The following is a 19,630-nucleotide window of genomic DNA, read 5'->3' as shown; positions in this document are numbered from 1 at the left end:
TCTGTTCTCCTAGTGACCTTGACAACGTTACGCCATTGCCTACGCTATTTTAATCTAGGTTCCGGGGTTTTGAGAGGCTCTGCGAGACGTATCTAATAGATTCCACTTCTCTGCCCCCTTTCCCGTGGTCATGGCTTCATAAACACATGCAGAGAGAGGTAAATTTGGCTCTGATGTGTTTAGAGGTGCTTTTGAAGCTGAGGGCTTGCGTCAAGCCTGGAAAACTTACTGGATTGCAGCAGGGCAAAGAAGGCATTGGCAACTGGCAGATGGATTCAATAAAGCAAAAGGAGCAACGTGTAAAAAGAAAAGAAAAACCCCTCCGAAATCCACACCTAGGCAGTGGAGAACTACTCAAAATGTCACATAAGTGTGGCAAGTTTTCAAAAACTCATCAGGGAAAATGAAGAGTTTAAGGCTTGGGACAGATCTGGGTTACAAGAAGGATTTGATTTGATTTTGAGATGGGGAGCAATAGAACTGTATAGTTGGAAGGGACCCTGAGGATCACCGCCTTACCTGGTATGCCCTGCAGAGGACCTTAAGGTCCACGAATAATTAGTTTAGAGGTCCCGGGCCCTAAGGAAGTCAGATTATCCTCCACCAGGGCCAGGGCCTTCTCAGTGATGGCTCCCACCTGGTGGAATGCTCTGTCCCATGAGACCAGGGCCCTGCAGGATTTAACTTCCTTCCACAGGGCCTGTAAGACAGAACTATTCGACCTGGCTTTCTATTTGAACATAGCCTGATCTTTTATTCCCCTTCCTTCCCTCTCCCTCCCCTTTTTATGAAGATTACCCGCTCTGGGATCCCACAGCTAATTCTCCCCTGGTCTCCTCCCTGGCCCAAATAGGACTAATCTAGCCAGCTAGCCCTGGTGATCATCTAATGTTTATTGGATGGATTTCCCCCCTAAATTGATTTTTGAATTCTGAATTAATTGTTATTCATCTTTTATACTGTATTTTATGCTGTTTTTTGTTGCATCAATTAAGTGTTTTAAATTTGTTGTCAGCTGCCCTGAGCCTGGTTTTCTGAACTGGGAAGGGCGGGATATAAATAAAAAATTATTATTATTATTATTTAAAAACCTCCAATGAAGGCGATTTTGCCATCTTCCGTCGTAGCCTATTCCACCGTCAAATGGTTCTTCTTCCTAATGTTTAGTTGGGATCTCCTTCCTTGTAATTTGTAACAGAGGTTGGTCTCTATAAGGAGAATTAGTTTTCAGTTCTATCCCCAGAACTTTGGGAAAGCCTTCCATGGGGAGATGTGTGACCCCTTTCTCATTATCCTCGGAAGGGAGAGTTAAAACCTGTTGTTCTTCTGTCGTTCAGTCTTCTGAGCTGCTCTGAGGTTCTGCATGGCTTACGGCTATTTCTTTAAACCGCCCTATAATTGTGAGCATTTGATTTCCTTGTGATGTCTTCCTCCTGTTGCCTTTGTACATCAGTCTGAGAACATTTACTGGTAAAGCAATCTGTCAGGGTTCTAAATAAACTCAGTAAATAAATGGCAGTAAGAGTTGGGTAGGCCTTGAGCAAGTGGAACAAGTCAGGAAGGAACGTTTAGTGCAGTGATCAATGTCAAGAAAAGTGTTAGGAGGAGGGGAACGGCCTTTGGAAACCGCCAAAATAGTTTTTTCAGCACAGTTGACCTTGATATGAAGCCTCCGTCAACACTAGTGATTGCCACAACTAATTGAGTCCCGGAGAGGGCATCAAAACAAAGACCAGTCAGACGTGTTTCCACCAGGGTTAACGCAGCAGCAGCAAAAGGACATTGCCACTCAGATTTCAAGTGCAGAAACGTCATATTCCAAATGTCACCGTAGAATCCTGACATTGTAGAGTTGGAAGAGGTCCCGAGGGTCATCTAGTCCAACCCCCTGCAATGAAGGAATTGCAGCTAAAGAATCCAAGACAGGTCGCCATCTGTCAGGGACTGTGCTGAGGAGGAATGGTGGGAGCCTCTTCCTGAATCTTCCCAGGAGCAGGAGTACAGTATAGATTTAGAACAGTGGTTTACAGAGGGACATGGTTCAGAAGGCAGAAGCTGGGAAATACTGACTGGGGAACAGTTAGGAGAAAAAACACTGGGAGAGGGAGAGAGTTAACAGATTCACTGTCTCTGGAAAGCATTCATCTGCTCAGCCCAAGGTCAAAAAGAGCAGATAAGGTGGCAGCAAAGAAAGCACAGTGGTTATGAGATCAGGTTGCAAGATGCAGTAGAGACATGGGTGACTAGGGAGGAAATGGGTGAAACCCTTAATTGGGAGCACCTTCATTCCTAGGAAATGGATTCTTTGTTCTCTCGCTGTGATCATGAAAGTTCTAACTGTTAAGAAGACTCCTTTCTCTTTGTTCTGCTTATCTACTGCCAAAGGGAGGAGGAAGCCCATTCCCTGAAGCCTGACACCATCTCACCTCTGTTTAAAACTCCCCAGTGGGTTAAAAACCCACCACCTTCTGAAGCAGTCCAGTCCACCATCAAACAGCCCCTACCATCAGAAAGTTATTCCTAATGTTTAGTCAGAATCACCTTTCTTGTGATCCATTGATTTGGGTCCTATCCTCTGGCTCAGCAGACAACAAACTTGCTCCCTCTTCCATGTGATAGCCCTTTAGATATCTGAAGGTGGCTATCAAACATCTGTCTTCTCCAGGCAAAACCCTATTCCCTCAACTGTTCTTCATAAGGCTTGGTTTCCAGATCTTTGATCCCCTAGGTTGCCCTCCTCTGCACATGTTCCAGCTTGTCAATATCCTTAAATTGTGATGCCCCAAACTGGGCACAGTATTCAAGGTGTTGTCTGACCAAGGCAGAATAGAGTGGCATTATTACTTCCCTTCATATGGACACTATACTTCTGTTGATGCAGCCTAGAATAGCATTGGCTTTTGTTTGCTGTTGCATCACACTGTTGACTCATGTTAAGTTTGTGGTCTACTAAGACTCCTAGATCCTTTTCATATGTCCTGCTGTCAAGCCAGGTGTCCCCATCTTATATTTGCACATCTGATTATTCCTGACTAAGCAAAGAAGCTTACATTTCTCCATTTCCAGCTCTTGACCTGTTTTCTGTTTCCCTTCCAGGCTTCGACTCCACGATGGCAAGCTTATTAAGGACAGGCGCTACCACCTCCGCACCTACCCCAATTGCTTTGTGGCCAAGGAGCTCACCGATTGGTTGATTGACCACAAAGAAGCACCAGACCGAGAAACAGGCATTCGGCTGATGCAAAAGCTCATGGACCATTATATTATCCATCACGGTTTGTGCTCTTCTCAGTTCTGATTCCACTTGAGGACTCTCTTCTCAAGTGCATGTGCGTACTCCCCTGTGGCTGTTCAATTTGGTCCTTGAAACAGCTGCACCTGAGGATCAGAGATCTTGTGGAAATGAATTACCGTATTTTTCGCTCTATAAGACGCACCTTTTCCCTCCTAAAAAGTAAAGGGAAATGTGTGTGCGTCTTATGGAGCGAATACAGGCTGCACAGTTATCCCAGAAGCCAGAACAGTGAGAGGGATCACTGAGCAGTGATCCCTCTCGCTGTTCTGGCTTCTGGCTTAGCTCCTCTGTCCCTTCCCCCACCTCCCGGAAAAGCCTGCAAGAGCTGCGCTCCCTTTCACGAGCTGCGTGGAGTGTGTGTGCGGCTCTTGGGGGCTTTTCCCTGAGGAGGGAGGAGGGCAGCCCGTCAGTGAAAGGGAGTGCTGAGCAGAGCCTGGGATGCATACAGACTCTGCTCAGCGCTCCCTTTAAATAATATTTTTTTTCTTGCATTCTCCCTCTAAAAACTAGGTGCGTCTTATGGTCAGGTGCGTCTTATGGAGAGGACAATACGGTAATATTCCTGGCCCAAGTTAACTCTTTAAACAAACTCTACGTCCATTTGGGAACCCGCCACTGAAAGGCTCTCTAGAACCAATAATCTGTGATCCAAAAGCCTCTTCGGTCCAAACAGTTAGAAAGCCACTGTTTAAGTGGAAGAACGGTGGCTTTCTAATTGTTTGGACCAAAGAGGTTTGGCATTTGGATCACAGATTGTTGCTTCAAGAGAGCCTTTCCTTCGTTGATTCTGCTTTGCTGGCTTCCAGGATGGTGGGTCTTTGAGCACACACATTTTGGAGGAGGCTTCAAGAACATCTCGGCAATTATCTTCCTCCAATAAGATGATGGTGGCCTCCACAGCTCTCCCACTTCCTCTCATGGGGAAGTATCTAGCTCACTTCATACTTGGAGCAGACCCATTGAAAGTGGTGGAGTCAAGTTAGTCATCGTGACTGATTTCAGTGGATCTACTTGGACTGTGAGCTAGATATCTTCCCCATGAGACAATGACTCTGTGTAGAATGGTTGGTTGAGTGCTAGTACACACTTATCCATGGTAACTCAGCAAACTCCACGAGTAGGGATTTGAGACTAGGTCTCCCCTGCTGGCCCTAAGTACAACAATCTCCTCCTCCTCCTCTCCTTCTCCTTCTCCTTCTCTCGTAGCCAAGTAAGATTGTCTTCCATAAACACGGTCTTAACAGTGAGTCTGTAAGTGACTGTGGAGGCCTATTCTGGATCCACACGTCCTTCCACAGTGGGGACATAGGTTTTTGGGCGGGAGGTGATCACAAGCATGAAGGTTTGCCAAGCATGCCTTCCTCTTAGCACATTTCTCCCTTTCATCCTGAGTTCGAGTGTCTTCAAAACCCATGACACATTTGGTAAAGGCAGTTCTCCAATTGGAGCTCTCACAAGCCAGTGTTTCCCAGTTGTCAGTGTTTATACTACAACAGCAATCTAAGCATGCTGCCACATGGATTCTCCTAACAGATGCATTATCACAAAGCATAGCACACTGACTAGTGACTAGTCCCTGATAAGCAAGTGCAGTAGATGGTTACAGGGGAATGCTGGGGCATGCATTAGCTTGGGTTCCAGAGTATTCATAGCTTTAAATTCAAGGGCTGCTATGTACAATACAGGACGCGGGTGGCACTGTGGATTAAACCACAGAGCCTAGGACTTGCCGATCAGAAGGTCAGCGGTTCGAATCCCTGCGACGGGGTGCGCTCCTGTTGCTTGGTCCCTGCTCCTGCCAACCTAGCAGTTAAAAAGCACATCAAAGTGCAAGTAGATAAATAGGTACCGCTCTGGTGGGAAGGTAAACTTCTGGTTCATTGTTTCCTGCTTGGCAGGGGGTTGGACTCGATGGCCCTTGTGGTCTCTTCCAACTCTATGATTCTATGATTCTATCAGAAGCGGCTTAGTCATGCTGGCCACATGACCTGGAAGCTGTACGCCGGCTCCCTCGGCCCATAAAGCAAGATGAGCGCCGCAACCCCAGAGTCAGTCATGACTGGACCTAATGGTCAGGGGTCCCTTTACCTTTATGTACAATACAATTTCCAGCAGAAAGAGTAATCTAACCTTCAGCTCCTAAGGGCTCTGTCTTAATTGCTTTGCTCATTTTTGCTATGTAGCACTATAAGAGAGAGAGAGAGAGAGAGAGAGAGAGAGAGAGAGAGAGAGAGAGAGAGAGAGAGATGCAGCAGCAGTATAAGCTGATGATCTCCTTCTGCATACTGTAGCAAGCTGGCAGGAATGCCAGCTTGGTCCCACAACCATGGGTGCCACGCAGCATGCATGGCCCTGGCCCTAGGTGCCAACTCCCTGGGGCCCCGGGTGCCCGAGCACCCACAAATTTCCCCATGAAGGGGCCAGGCACCCACAAATTTCTGTGCCAGGGCCATGCACACTGCAGGGCACCCACCGCCCCTGGCACTCACAGTCGTGAAGCCAAGTTGGCACCAAAATTTGTGGATGCCTGGCTCCTCCATAGGAAAATTTGTGGGTGCATGGGCACGGGGGCCCCAGGGAGTTGGCAGCTATGCAAACTGGTGTCTTCTAGCAGTTAAGGGAGTGAGCGATGCACCAAGGATGGAACGCGGGGCATGAATACACGAAGGCTTTTTCATTTTCATGGTAGAACTTTGCCCAAGAGCGGCTCGGCATTCTTGACAGAAGGGGTGTGGCTTGGGTTCTCCGGCAAAGTCCACCCTGATGAAGCCTGCCATTGAGAAGAGGGTGGTGTTCACGTGAGGCATTGCGGGGACTCTGCTGCTGGATGAATGTCCCCCTTTCAGGTTTATCTGGCAAAGGCCCCTCTGGGCATCATTCCTCTGGCACGGCTACACAAGGCTCGAGTCTGTGTCTGTCTCGCTTGCAGCCTGGAGTTGTCAGCAGTCAAAATATGCCGAGGCTGCTGATGTGATTTTTGCAGAAAGTCTGAGACGGGCCTTGGTACAAGTTTTGACTTGCACAGGGGACCTTGGATGGGGAGGTGGGGGGGGGCAGGGAAAGGAGAACTTCATGCCAAACTGGGATGCCGGGTTGGGAAATTTCCATGTTTACGTGGCATGTGTGTGTCCACCTGAAAATCCATCCTGCAAAGATTGAAGGCAGCATTGATGGACCCTCAAAAACACACACAAATAAATTGAGCATGGGGGGGGGGGAACAGTGCACGTGCTTCAGCATAAAAAAGGTAAAGGGACCCCTGACCATTAGGTCCTGCCAGAGCGGTACCTATTTATCTACTTGCACTTTGATGTGCTTTCGAACTGCTAGGTTGGCAGCAGCAGGGACCGAGCAATGGGAGCTCACCCCATCGCGGGGATTCGAACCGCCGACCTTCTGATCAGCAAGTCCTAGGCTCTGTGGTTTAACCCACAGCGCCACCCGCATCCCTGCTTCAGCATAACCTCCAACATTTCTCCAATGAAAACAGGGACATCCTATTCCATCACCATCATAATTTTATTATTTATACCCCACCCATTGGACTGGGTTGCCCCAGCCACTCTGGGTGGCTTCGAACATAAATGAAAACATAATAAAACATTAAAAAGCTTCCCTACACAGGGCTGCCTTCAGATGCCTTCTAAAGGTTGCGTTGTTATTTATCTCCCTGGTTCAGGGGTCGCATAACTCCATTCCTTCCAACATTTCTCCAGTGTAAATAGGGACATCTTAAGGAAAAGCGGGATCACATCAGGAATTGGGATGACTTCTTTCAATCTGGGACTGTCCCTGTAAAATAAGGACACTTGGAGGGTCTGATTTTGTAGGTAGGGCTGTGGGTGTGATTGGCTGCTGAGCACATGTGATGGCTGTGGGTGTTTTTTGGAAGTAGTGCCTGTGTGAGAAAACCGTCACACTGTTGAACCCATAATTTGGGAGTGGAAAGCATAAGAGTCCTGCTGGATCAGACCCCAAGTTTATCTAATCTCTTTCTCACCGTGTCCAACCAGGTGTCCCTGAGAAGCTGTCAAGCGGGACACGAGGCTAGCTGCATCAAGGGTGGGGAACCTGGGGGCCAGATTCAAATTAGGCCAGCTTTCCAAGGGCCACATTCCAATGGTGGGAAATGGGCATGGCAGAAGCTGGCATGGTCAATGATACAGAGAAGAATGTCACAAATGAACATTTTCTTTCTGTTGTTGTAAATTCTGGTTCTATGGCTTGAGATCTGAGGACCAGTGCTGGATTTACGCACAAGCTAAACAAGCTATAGCTTAGGGTCCCATTCTCTTGGGGGCCCCCAAAAAATTAAAAGGGGGAAAAAACCCTGCATGTACATTTCCAAAATATAAGATAAAAAGCAAATAAAATAAAACCTACATACAGCAACTATGTTTTGTGTAGTGTAGGCTCCTACAATGTAGCTTCATAATTATTTCACTATTCATATACTTCTTCTTAATTGTATTTCACTATTAATATACTTCTTAATTGTATTTCGGTTCAACAATTACCTTGATAAAATACATATTTTGTTATGTACAAATGGCTTTAGATACCTATTAGGTCCATAAATAACCATATAGCACATATTCAACACAAAAAAGTGACCATTTGTTGTTGACAAAAGACAACTGGACATACCTTCAGTAGCTTAGGGCCTCATCCTACCTAAATCTGGCCCTGCTGAGGACTACCTTGCAGCTCCGACTTAGCAAAGGTCTTCTTAATTTACTTGGTGGGGAGTTGAGGTGTTGCAAAGAGCTTTAATTTGATCAGACTAGCCAGGTTCTGCAAGCTAGTGAGCTGGGCCTGACTTACATGTGAAAGTATTTAGTGGCAAGTATGCTTGACACAGGCCTCACATTTCAAAGCATCTTTGCTTGCTTGTGGATCAGAATGTGTGCACTGTCTCGAAGCACCACACATATGAGCTGATTGCTGGTGCTAGCTAGAGATGTGCAAAATTTTCCTTTCTGTGGATTACCATATTTCTTGCTCTATAAGACTCACTTTTTCCCTCCTAAAAAGTAAGGGGAGATGTATGTGCGTCTTATGGAGCGAATGCAGGCTGCGCAGCTATCCCAGAAGCCAGAACAGCAAGAGGGATTGCTGCTTTCACTGCGCAGCAATCCCTCTTGCTTTTCTGGCTTCTGAGATTCAGAATATTTTTTTTCTTGTTTTCCTCCTCCCAAAACTAGGTGCGTCTTGTGGTCTGGTGCGTCTTATAGAGCAAAAAAATACGGTATCTTGCATGTTGGGCAACGGATGCAGTTGCTTGAATTCCAGCATGGTCAAAGGGAGCCTGGTTCACTTCCCTTTCACGATTGCTCCCTTAGCTACTGTTTTTACAGCGGCGCTACAAAGAGACCATGGTGTGATTCAATCTGGGGGAGTGGGGTGGAGAGTTGGGGCTTGTGGGTTGGTGCTTAACTCCTGCACCCCAAAATTCAAGGACTGAATAGAGAGGCAAATACGATGTTTTCTGCAATGCAGATCCAAATCGTAGCTGCGTATCACTTGCCTATTTATTTATAGAACAGGATTCATTGCCCATCACATTTCCAATTCAAAAGCATCAAAATTGCTGTGAGCATTATAATGCAGGTCTGAATCTGAATAAACATGGTCTGCGCAATTGGCTTAATTGCACATCTGGCCACTGTCTATTTGGGAACCCTGTCAGCAACAGGAAAATGTGTGGGTTTCATAATCAGAATGGAAAATCACAGAAATCCATGGGTTCTCTAATTGACGCTAGTTTGAAGATGTTGTGCCCTCATTTGGGTCAATAGTAAGATAAGAGCTTTGATATGGGAGAATCTATCAACCAAAGGAGTAACATTTTGACTCTGCCTGAATTATTACATAGCAAGGCAAACATTCTGTTCATTGCCATCTGCTGCCTGGGGGAAAGACTTTCATACCTTGAATTAAATTAAACTTTGTTGTGGTGCTATAATGCAGTTGCAATTAGTTCTGGGTTAATTATTAACATTCAAATCTGAATCCCCTTCCTGCAAGCTGCTATTAATTTTTCACAGCCTGCGGGCAGTTTCAAAAGAATCCCAAGACTTTTAATTAAATAAAAGAACGTTGTCAAGAAACAGAACCTTTTGGCCTGCTTATCGGTGACGTCATCACAACATGATAATCCCCTGCAAAATGTGCAATGGTAGGCTGTCGTTTTTTGCTGTGTTTGACTATCCTTTGCTTAGCTCACAAGGGCTTTTCTTGAGTTGTGTCATTTTGATTGGCCAGGCAGAGTCATTTTCTTTTGAGCCTGCCTGTAAGTAAGGGGCAGTAATCACCTTAATGGAATGTGCTTGATCTTAATCATTGTTTCCCGGTAGAAATGTGGACCACACATCATCTATTCCCACTCCTTGCAAGAGAATTAATCTAAATACTCAATTTGATTATAGGTGTAACAGCACACAATTCTGTGTACACTAAAGTTTTGTGATAGGTGCATTCAGTAAAACTATCACTTTCATAATTACCGTATTTTTTGCTCTATAAGACTCACTTTTCGCTCCTAAAAAGTAAGGGGAAATGTGTGTGCGTCTTATGGAGCGAATGCAGGCTGCGCAGCTATCCCAGAAGCCAGAACAGCAAGAGGGGTCGCTGCTTTCGCTGCACAGCGATCCCTCTTGCTGTTCTGGCTTCTGGGATTCAGAATATTTTTTTCCTTGTTTTCCTCCTCCAAAAACTAGGTGCGTCTTGTGGTCTGGTGCATCTTATAGAGTGAAAAATATGGTGTTTGCATTGTGGTCCATAGTGTTTGATATTTTATACCGTGGTGTGGAAATACTTTTATGAAGAAATAGAACCAAACGTTATCTAAATTGCATGGAACCTTAACTATTTTAGGGCCCAAATTTATGGCTCCTGTGAGGCTGTACAATTGGGCCCTGCCTCGGCTTAAAGACCTCCAGCGATGGAGAGCTCATCACCTCCCACGGCTGTCTGTTTCAACATCAAGCAGCTCTTGCCATTCAAAACTTTATCCTGTCATTCCACCAAAAAATCTCCTTTCCAGCAGTTTGCATGCAGTGGTTCCAGTCCTGCCTTCTGGAGCAATGAAGAGCAACTCTGCTACATCTTCTCTGTGATAGTGCTTGCCAGGTCTCCTCTTAGCCATCTCTTCTTCTCCTGGGTAAGCTTCCTCAGCTTTTTGAAACATTTCTTTTTTCTTTTAAAGTTACCAAAGCTTTATTTATTTCCTTCCCCCCCCCCAATTTATTATAAATTTTATTAGTATTGTTAAGTTGTGGGTGAACATATCAGACGACGCAGCGATTCTTCAAACAGCTCTTGTTTATTCACAAGCCAGAACAGAACTGAACTAAATGGGGTTCAGCCAGCCTGCTTATATAGAGCTCCACTACAACGCAACAGTAACCACTTTCTGTAACTATCCAATCACTGAACGTCACTTCAATCCCTGATTTGCATATGTGGACCTGAGTGAAAACTATCTACAGCATCCGCCTGCTGGCCCAGGGTGAGAACTTCAGTACATAACAAGTATTTTCCACACAACAACACGAAAACTATCGAAAAATAACAATACACAAAACACAAAAACCAACATTCAAACACACACACAAAAAATCCATATCTTACAAGTTAATAATGTAAACACTAAAAAGAAAAACAAACATTGACTACCACCAATCCCACAGAACCTCCTTTATCTCTCATTGTGTCTTCCTGTTTTCCTTATCTTTTTTTAAAAAAATGATATTTATTGAGATTTTACAGACAATAAAAAGTTACAAAATTAAAAGCGGGGGGAGGGGGAAGAGTAACAATAATAAAAGAAAAGGAAATACAAAAATACAAAGACAAAATACATAAAAAATAAAAAAGTTAAAAAGAAATCAATATTTTCATGTCTTATACAGTGGTACCTCGCAAGACGAATGCCTCGCAAGACAAAAAACTCGCTAGACGAAAGGTTTTTCCATTTTCGATTTGCCTCGCAAGACGAATTTCCCTATGGGCTTGTTTCGCAAGACGAAAACGTCTCGCGACTTTGTTTCCTTTGTCTAAAAACAAATACATGTTTTGTTTATAAAGTTAATTTATTTTCCCTTCAATTTTTGAACTGCTCTTTACAGTATGTGTGACTTTAAAGAGCAGTTAATAAACTGTTGTTGTACCAAATTTGGCTTTGTTTGGACTTTTTTTGACCAATTGATTTTCAATGCATTCCTATGGGATTTCGTGATTCACAAGACGAAAAATTCGCTAGACGACAAAACTTGCGGAACGAATTAATTTCGTCTTGCGGGGCACCACTGTATTTCATTTACTTGTTTCCTGACCTCCTCACACACCCCTTTTTGTATTCCAGTTCATATAGTTAGTTCAGCAAATCCTTACCCTCTATCATTTATCTTTACTTAATATCTTAACCTATTATAACTATATATTTGCAACCATTGTCAATCCGTATTTACATATTCTTATTAATCTTTTTACCAATACCGCTTATTTTCAATCCAACATCCCTTTAACATTCATTAATTTTACAGTATTTCTGCAAGTAGTCTTTAAATTTCTTCCAGTCTTCTTCCACCACCTCTTCTCCCTGATCTCAGATTCTGCCAGTCATTTCTGCCAGTTCCATGTAGTCCATCACCCTGTTTTCCTTATCATCTCTATCCTAGCATCTAGATATAAATCCCTCTTTCTTACCCTTTCATTTCACAAGGTTATTCTTTTTGAAACATTTCATCTTCCAGTATCTCAAGGGCTGTCACGTGGAAGAAGGAGCAAGCATCTTTTCTCCTGCTCTGGAGGATAGGACTCAAACTAATAGATTCAAGTTACAAGAAAGGAGATTCCTGCTCAATATCAGGAAGAGTTTTCTGACAGAGCAGTTTGACAATGGAATGGACTTCACTGGGACTCTCCTACATTGGAGGTTTTAAAGCAGAGGTTGGGTGGCCATTTGTCATGGCTGTTTAGCTGATATTCCTGCATTGCAGGGGCCTGGACTAGATGAAGTTTGGGGTACCTTCCAACTCCACAATTCTATGATTCTAGGACTTGATTTCTGAAACCCCTCACTATTCTGGGCAGCATCCTCTGGACACGCTGCAGTTGGTCCATACCTGTAAAATGTGGTTTCCCCAGAGGACCAATGCCTTGACCACCTTGGCTGATAGGACACTGGGCATCTCTCTTTATTGGGTCCAGTTCTGCGGGGGGCCCTTCCTCTAGGAGTTGGCTTTTGCAATATTCAATACGATCTGGCCTTTCAACACGGGAAGTGGAGATATTTGGCTACAGATAGTTGATGGCAAACCTGATTTTGCAAAGAAGCGAAGGGCAGAAATGTTTCATAGTAACCTTGAGGTTTTCCCCCCATCTGTGTTATGCTAGCCTTCATAGGCTTGGACAGAAAACATAAATTACATGTCAGAGGTTGCTGATCTTTGCCTTGAACTCCTTTCAGTGTGCGATGAGCATTTCGACTACAAGGACGCCAAGCTGCTGTATCGCTTCCGCAAGGACGACGGGACCTTTCCTCTCAACAAAGACGTGAAGGTGTTCATGAGGGGACAGAGCCTCTATGAGACGTATGTGGAGTCCCTTTGTCCAGGGTCACGGGGCATAAGGCTTTTTGGCAGTACAGTGGTACCTCGGGTTACATACGCTTCAGGTTACAGACTCTGCTAACCCAGAAATAGTGCTTCAGGTTAAGAACTTTGCTTCAGGATGAGAACAGAAATTGTGCTCCAGCGGCAGCAGGAGGCTCCATTACCTAAAGTGGTGCTTCAGGTTAAGAACAGTTTCAAGTTAAGTACGGACCTCCGGAACGAATTAAGTACTTAACCCAAAGTACCACTGCACAGTCTCTTATCTTCCTTTGCTGTTCATGCTCTCAAGGGTGCCCCCACTGATTCTCTGCCTGCCACTTGTTTGGAGTTTTCATATTGTTACAAAAGTCAGGTCATAGCTGTCAACGTTTCCCCCTTTTTAAGGGAAATTGCCTTATTCTGAATAGGATTCCTCGCAAGAAAAGGGAAAAGTTGACAGCTATGAGTCAGGTGCCTGCCCCTCTCTCTGCGAGTGGTGGCACCGTGGGATCTCAGGCCCTCACACAGGGTCTGTGCTCCTTTGCAGAATTGAAATTGCGGCAGATACTGTTATGATTTTAAGAAATATGGTTTATTTAAGCCAGATGCGGCTGAGTCATGCTGGCCACATGACCCGGAAGTTGTACGTTGGCTCCCTCGGCCAATAAAGCAAGATGAGCGCCGCAACCCCAGAGTCAGTCATGACTGGACCCAATGGTCAGGGGTCCCTTTACCTTTACTTTACACCTTCAGTCTACATGGAGGGAGCTCAGATCTTACAGCATATAGTCCTTTCAAGAGGAGCTTGTATTTTTAATCTTTTGTTGGAAGCCGCCCAGAGATGGGTGGGGTAGAAATTTTTATTATTATTATTATTATTATTATTATTATTATTATTATTATTATTATTATTATTCTCCATAGCAGTGCAGCCTTGGAGCCCAAGGCATTTCTATAGCCAGCCCTGCAGCCAGCCTCCCCTAAAGATGGATATAATAATAATAATAATAATAATAATAATAATAATAATAATAATAATAATAATAATTTTATTTGTTTGTTTGTTTCCTGCCCATCTGGCTTGGTTTCCCCAGCCATCTCAACTCTTCTTCCTGCTTCTTCCTCCCAGAAGCCCTTTCCCTCTCCCCTCAACCGTACACCCCATCACGTTGGTAACATCTCAATCCCCAGGCCCAAATATTTCCTCCCGATGGCCCATCAAACCTTTTGCCACGTTAACAGGTTTGCTCTTCACTATGCCAGACAGACAGGCTGGTTTGTGTAAGCCAGCCCAGGAATTCCCTGCCTGGCACATCTCCGCAGCTTGTACTTTAATCCATATCCCAGTTAATAAAAATCCTAGTGTTTATTCATTTCTAGGGTTTTTTTTTTGGGGGGGGCGACTGTCCCCCAGTCTATAACAATATTTTAATCAATTAATTCCAATATCTATAGACTGCTTTCTGCACTGCAAGAAGCTCCCCCCACCGCCGGTCTCTCAGAACCAGAAGAGGTATGAAAAGTGCTGCTCAATGACAGAGTCTCAGATTGCTTGGGAAGGACCCAGGGGAGAAGGAGACTTAGGCATCTGTGAATCTTCGTAGGGGCAAGTTCTACCAAGAAGAGTTGCTGTGTTTTCTAGGCCTAGCCTCCTGAGCTACCTCGTTTCTTTGAATACAGGCCCCCAACTTCCTGCCTGCTTATTGGGCATTCATCCTGATTCGCTTGTACAAAGCAAAGGTTATGCTCTGGCTGCCTTCAGACAGCACTTTATTTTCACAATGTTTCCTTACCTGATAATTTCCAAGTTTCGCGTGATCATTCGTGCAACATAAGAGCAACTTCTGGAAAACTAGTGGAAGCCGGAAGAAGCTTAGCACACTTCTCCATGTCCTTTGCTTCCAGAAGAAAAGCCGTTTGCAAACTCCTTAGCCCAGAAAGTCGCAGAAGTTTTGCTCTAATTTTGCACGGCAACATTTTGGGTGCTTTCGGCATACAGTTCTCTCCCGCCATTCAAAAATGAGCACAGCATGGCAGTATATCACAGTGCCTTAATGCAGTGTAAAAGGAATGTGAGAATTTGAGATAATAGTGGCTAGCCTTATAATAAGGAAAAGTAATGCAATAACCTCCACATCTGAATGCTGAATGTCCGTTTGTATTTAGCATTCCCTCTGAGTTGCCTGCAGGGAGATTATACTGCAATGAGCATTTCTCCTGATTTGCTTGTGCAAATACATCATTCCATTCATTATTCCTCCATCCCATACCGTTCAGAGCTATTTCCCGTCACATTCATAACCTCACAGAGCACATATTTAAAAAGGAAAAATGGATTTGTTGTGACAAGGTGGCAGGGTGCTTTAATCCACTTTAATTGCACAGACCTAAATTCCCAGTCTGTGCTTGGATGCTTCCCATAAAACAGCCACAGTCTAGAGCTGAGCAGAAGCTTTGTTTCGCTGCAGTTTGGGAGAATAATCAGCCGTTAGTTATATTCCATAGGCTCAGCACGCCCTCTTGTGGTTATGGGGGTATTTAAGTTCTTCTGCACACAAAAGGCAGGTTTATTGCAGCTAAAAAAAGGCTCAAACTGGTGGTGCTGGAGACTGAATTTTCAAGCGCTTGTCGAGAATCGGTGATTACAGGCCCATCAGAATTTCTGCCACCTCCCTCTTCAGAGATGGAGAGTGTTTGTCAACAGCTTGATTTCATAAATCGTACGAGTAGAGATTGAATTTCACCTTTAATCTTTTTGACGTATGGATTATGCCCGACAGGAGAGTGCTTACGGCTGATTCCTGTGATCAGAATGAGACAGGAGAGGAGACAGCCAGGAGATCTGTTTCAAATTTCTTCTTATATTATGTTTCAAATGCCTTCTTATCTTATGTCGGCTGCACTCTTACAGACATAACATAAGAACATAAGAAGAGCCTGCTGGAGCCAACAGCCCATCTATTCCAGCATCCAGTTCTCACAGTGGCCAAGAAAATGCTTGTAGGAAACCCAGGACATGGGTGGCGCTGTGGTCTAAACCACTGAGTCTCTTGGGCTTGCCAATCAGAAGGTCGGCGGTTCGAATCCCCACGATGGGGTGAGCTCCGGTTGCTCTATCCCAACTTCTGCCAACCTAGGAGTTCGAAAGCATGCCAGTGCAAGTAGATAAATAGGTACTGCTGAGGCAGGAAGGTAAATGGTGTTTCTGTGCGCTCTGGTTTCCGTCACTGTGTCCCGCTGTGGCAGAAGCGGTTTAGTCCTGCTGGCCACATGACCCGGAAAGCTGTCTGTAGACCAGTGTTCCTCAACCTTGGGCCTCCAGCTGTTTTTGGACTACAACTCCCATCATCCCTTGCTAGCAAGACCAGTGGTAAAGGATGATGGGAATTGTAGTCCAAAAAAGCTGGAGGCCCAAGGTTGGGGAACACTGCTGTAGACAAACACCGGCTCCCTTGGCCTGAAAGCGAGATGAGCGCCACAACCCCATAGACGCCTTTGACTGGACTTAACTGTCTGGGGGTCCTTTACCTTTTTTTTTTTAAGCTGTAGGAAACCCACAAGCAGAATTCTAGCAGAAGAGGGCTCTCACCTCTTATGGGTTCCAGCAACTGTATTCAGAAGCATTGCTCCCTCCAGCTATGGAGGCAGAACATAGCCACCTTGACTAGGAGCCATCAGCCGCTGTTTCTTCTAAGAACTTAGCATCATAGAATTGTACAGTTGGAAGGGACCCTGAGGGTCATCTAGCCCAACCCCTCCAAGGCAGGGACATGCAGCTGCCCAATACAGGGATTGAACCTGCAACCTTGGTGTTATCAGCACCATGTTGTAACCGGTTGAGCTACCCAGTGGTATAATCCTCCTTTAAAACCATTTGTTTGACATAATGCCAAGCAGCCTCGCCTCCGAGAATGTGCAGCCTCGCCTTCCCCTCATCCTTTGCTGGGTAACTGTGACAAGCTCCTGTGTCTCTGGACTCTGCTTCTGCTTCTAGATAAACTTGACTGCCAGCACATTCTTCTTTGAGAAATGAATGGCTTGGAAGTTTAACAACCCTATGCAATATTGTTGTTTAGTCGTTTAGTTGTGTCTGACTCTTTGTGACCGCATGGACCAGAGCTCGACAGGCACCCCTGTCCTCCACCGCCTCCCGCAGTTTGGTCAAACTCATGCTGGTAGCCTCGATAACACTGTCCAACCATCTCATCCTCTGTCGCCCCCGTCTCCTTGTGCCCTCCATCTTTCCCAACATCAGGGTCTTTTCCAGGGAGTCTTCTCTTCTCATGAGGTGGCCAAAGTATTGCAGCCTCAGCTTCAGGATCTGTCCTTCCAGTGAGCACTCAGGGCTGATTTCCTTCAGAATGGAGAGGTTTGATCTTCTTGCAGTCCATGGGACTCTCAAGAGTCTCCTCCAGCACCATAATGCAAAAGCATCAATTCTTTGGCGATCAGCCTTCTTTATGGTCCAGCTCTCACTCCTGGGAAAACTCATCACTACTGGGAAAACCGTAGCTTTAACTATACAGACCTTTGTCAACAAGGTGATGTCTCTGCTTTTTAAGATGCTGTCTAGGTTTGTCACTGCTTTTCTCCCAAGAAGCAGGCATCTTTTGATTTCGTGACTGCTGTCACCATCTGCAGTGATCATGGAGCCCAAGAGAGTAAAATCTCTCACTGCCTCCATTTCTGCCCCTTCTATTTGCCAGGAGGTGATGGGACCAGTGGCCATGATCTTAGTTTTTTTGATGTTGAGCTTCAGACCACATTTTGCGCTCTCCTCTTTCACCCACATTAAAATACACAATATTGGCAAGCGTTAAAATGGCAATGGCTGCATATGCTGATCTGCTCACCTTGTTCCTTTGCCATGCGTTTCCTTGATCCTAGGCTGATCAGCGTAGAGGACTCGATCCTGAAAGTCAGAGAGGAGAACTCGGTGAAGTACCAAAGGACTTTTCTGGCCTGTGAAATGATCGACTGGTTGGTCCAGGAAGGAGAGGCAGCAAACCGGAAAGAAGCCGCTGAGCTTTGCCAAGTGCTCCTTGAACATGGGATTATCCAGCATGGTATGAAGAAGGAGATCACAGAAAAGGGAGGGCATTGGGTTGTTACCTGTTGGGCAGGTTAGGGGCAAAGAATACACCTAAGATAGCCGGAAGTGCCGAAGAGCAGTGCGGTGTAATGGCTAGAGCCTATTGCCTAGAAGCTGGCACTCTGTAACTTGGCCAAAACAACACACATGGTGGGCTACACCCAGGGGAGGATCTCCAGCCTCCTCTTGCTCTAAATCTGGAATACAAAGCAGGATGTTTTGGCCAAATTGAGCTTCTTCCCCTATAGATATCAGTGGCGACGAGGCTGTGAGAGATTGAAGGAAGGGATAAGAAGTTGGGCGGAAAGACTGTCAGATGAGGAGGAGTTGGGAGGGGGAAGGGGAACTATCCTGGCTCTTGGTTAGAAACTGGAAGACAGCATGGCCAACAGGAACCAAAGACTAGAGAAAGGGCAGAGTGCAAAAGAGTGTAGCTAAGAAAAGGAAGAAAAGCAGTGTTATTTTCCATTCTTTGTTAGGTTCTATCCTTCTTTTCAAAAACATTTTTTTCTAAGGGAGCTTTGCAAGCACATAAAAGTACAAAGTTAGATTTGATTTTAAAAATGTGCAATTAGGAACTTCTTCTTCTTTGGTGATCTCTCGTAGCCGAGTAAGATTGTTTTCCATGAACACGGTTTTAAAAGTGAGTACGTAAGTGACTGTGGAGGCCAATTCTGGATCCACACATCCTTCCACAGTGGGGACATAGGTTTCTGGGCAGGAATTGTTCATGGTGAGAGTTTGCCAAGTGTGGCTTCCTCTTAGCATGTTCCTCCCTTTCGTCCTGAGTTTGAGCATCTCCAAAACCCATGACACCTTTAGTAAAGGCTGTCCTCCAATTGGGGAGCTCGCAGGCCATTGTTTCCCAATTGTTGGTGTTTATACTACATTTTTAAAGATTTGCCTTGAGAGAGTCTTTAAATCTCTTTTGTTGACCACCAGCATTACACTTTCCATTTTTAAATTCGGAATAGAGTAGTTGCTTTGGAAGATGATAATCAGGCATCCGCACAACCAGTCCAACGAAGTTGTTGAAGAATCATTGCTTCGACAACTGGGAACTAAGAGCAAGTTAAAGCAGCATCAGACATGGTCTGGGGAAATTAGGGGTCCTCTTGATACCAAACAGATGACAAAGTCAGCACCAAGCAAACCATTGTGGGGAGAAAATTCTATTACGAGGGTGCCACCACCTAGAAGCCCATCTCTCTCAGATGGTTGAGGCACCTAACAGAGATGCTGTGAACATAAACTTCTGGGCATGCTGATGTGGAGGCAGGCATTCCATCTGGATATCCCGAACCAGTGGCGTAGCGTGGGTTGTCAGCACCCGGGGCAAGGCAAGTAATTTGCGCCCCCTAACCAGTGGATTTGCGCCCCCTAACCCGTGGATTTGCGCCCCTAACCCTAACCCCCAGATGTTGCGCCCGGTGCAGCCGGGCCCCCCTGCACCCCCCATGCTACGCCACTGTCCCGAACCCTTCAGATTGTCCCCAGACATGGACCAGGAGCTATTGCACTCTGTGTGTGTATGAGAGAGAGAGCACTGAGTACAATTGTCACCAACCTCCAGGTTGCTGATGGAAGACTGCTGAATCCTATCTCTGCCATGTTCCTGGGGGTGGGATGGGAAGAACCACAGCCCTC

At 45.3% G+C, this 19,630-nt stretch overlaps 1 protein-coding gene across 1 annotated transcript in view; it reads left to right on the top strand.

Moving 5' to 3' along the window:
- LOC308588220 (DEP domain-containing mTOR-interacting protein-like) overlaps positions 1–19,630 on the top strand; it is a 35,238-nt gene that overhangs the window by 7,005 nt on the left and 8,603 nt on the right. Inside the window, exons 2-4 of the mRNA XM_081196626.1 lie at positions 3,097–3,275; positions 12,768–12,891; positions 17,779–17,957. Coding sequence (XP_081052752.1) covers positions 3,097–3,275; positions 12,768–12,891; positions 17,779–17,957 — 482 coding nt within the window. The remainder of the gene's footprint in view (positions 1–3,096; positions 3,276–12,767; positions 12,892–17,778; positions 17,958–19,630) is intronic.

This window comes from Podarcis bocagei (assembly GCF_964188305.1).
Source record: "Podarcis bocagei genome assembly, chromosome: 5".
Taxonomy (NCBI): domain Eukaryota; kingdom Metazoa; phylum Chordata; class Lepidosauria; order Squamata; family Lacertidae; genus Podarcis; species Podarcis bocagei.
The sequence above is the reverse complement of the archived record's forward strand: the minus strand, read 5'-3'. Positions and strand labels throughout refer to the sequence as shown.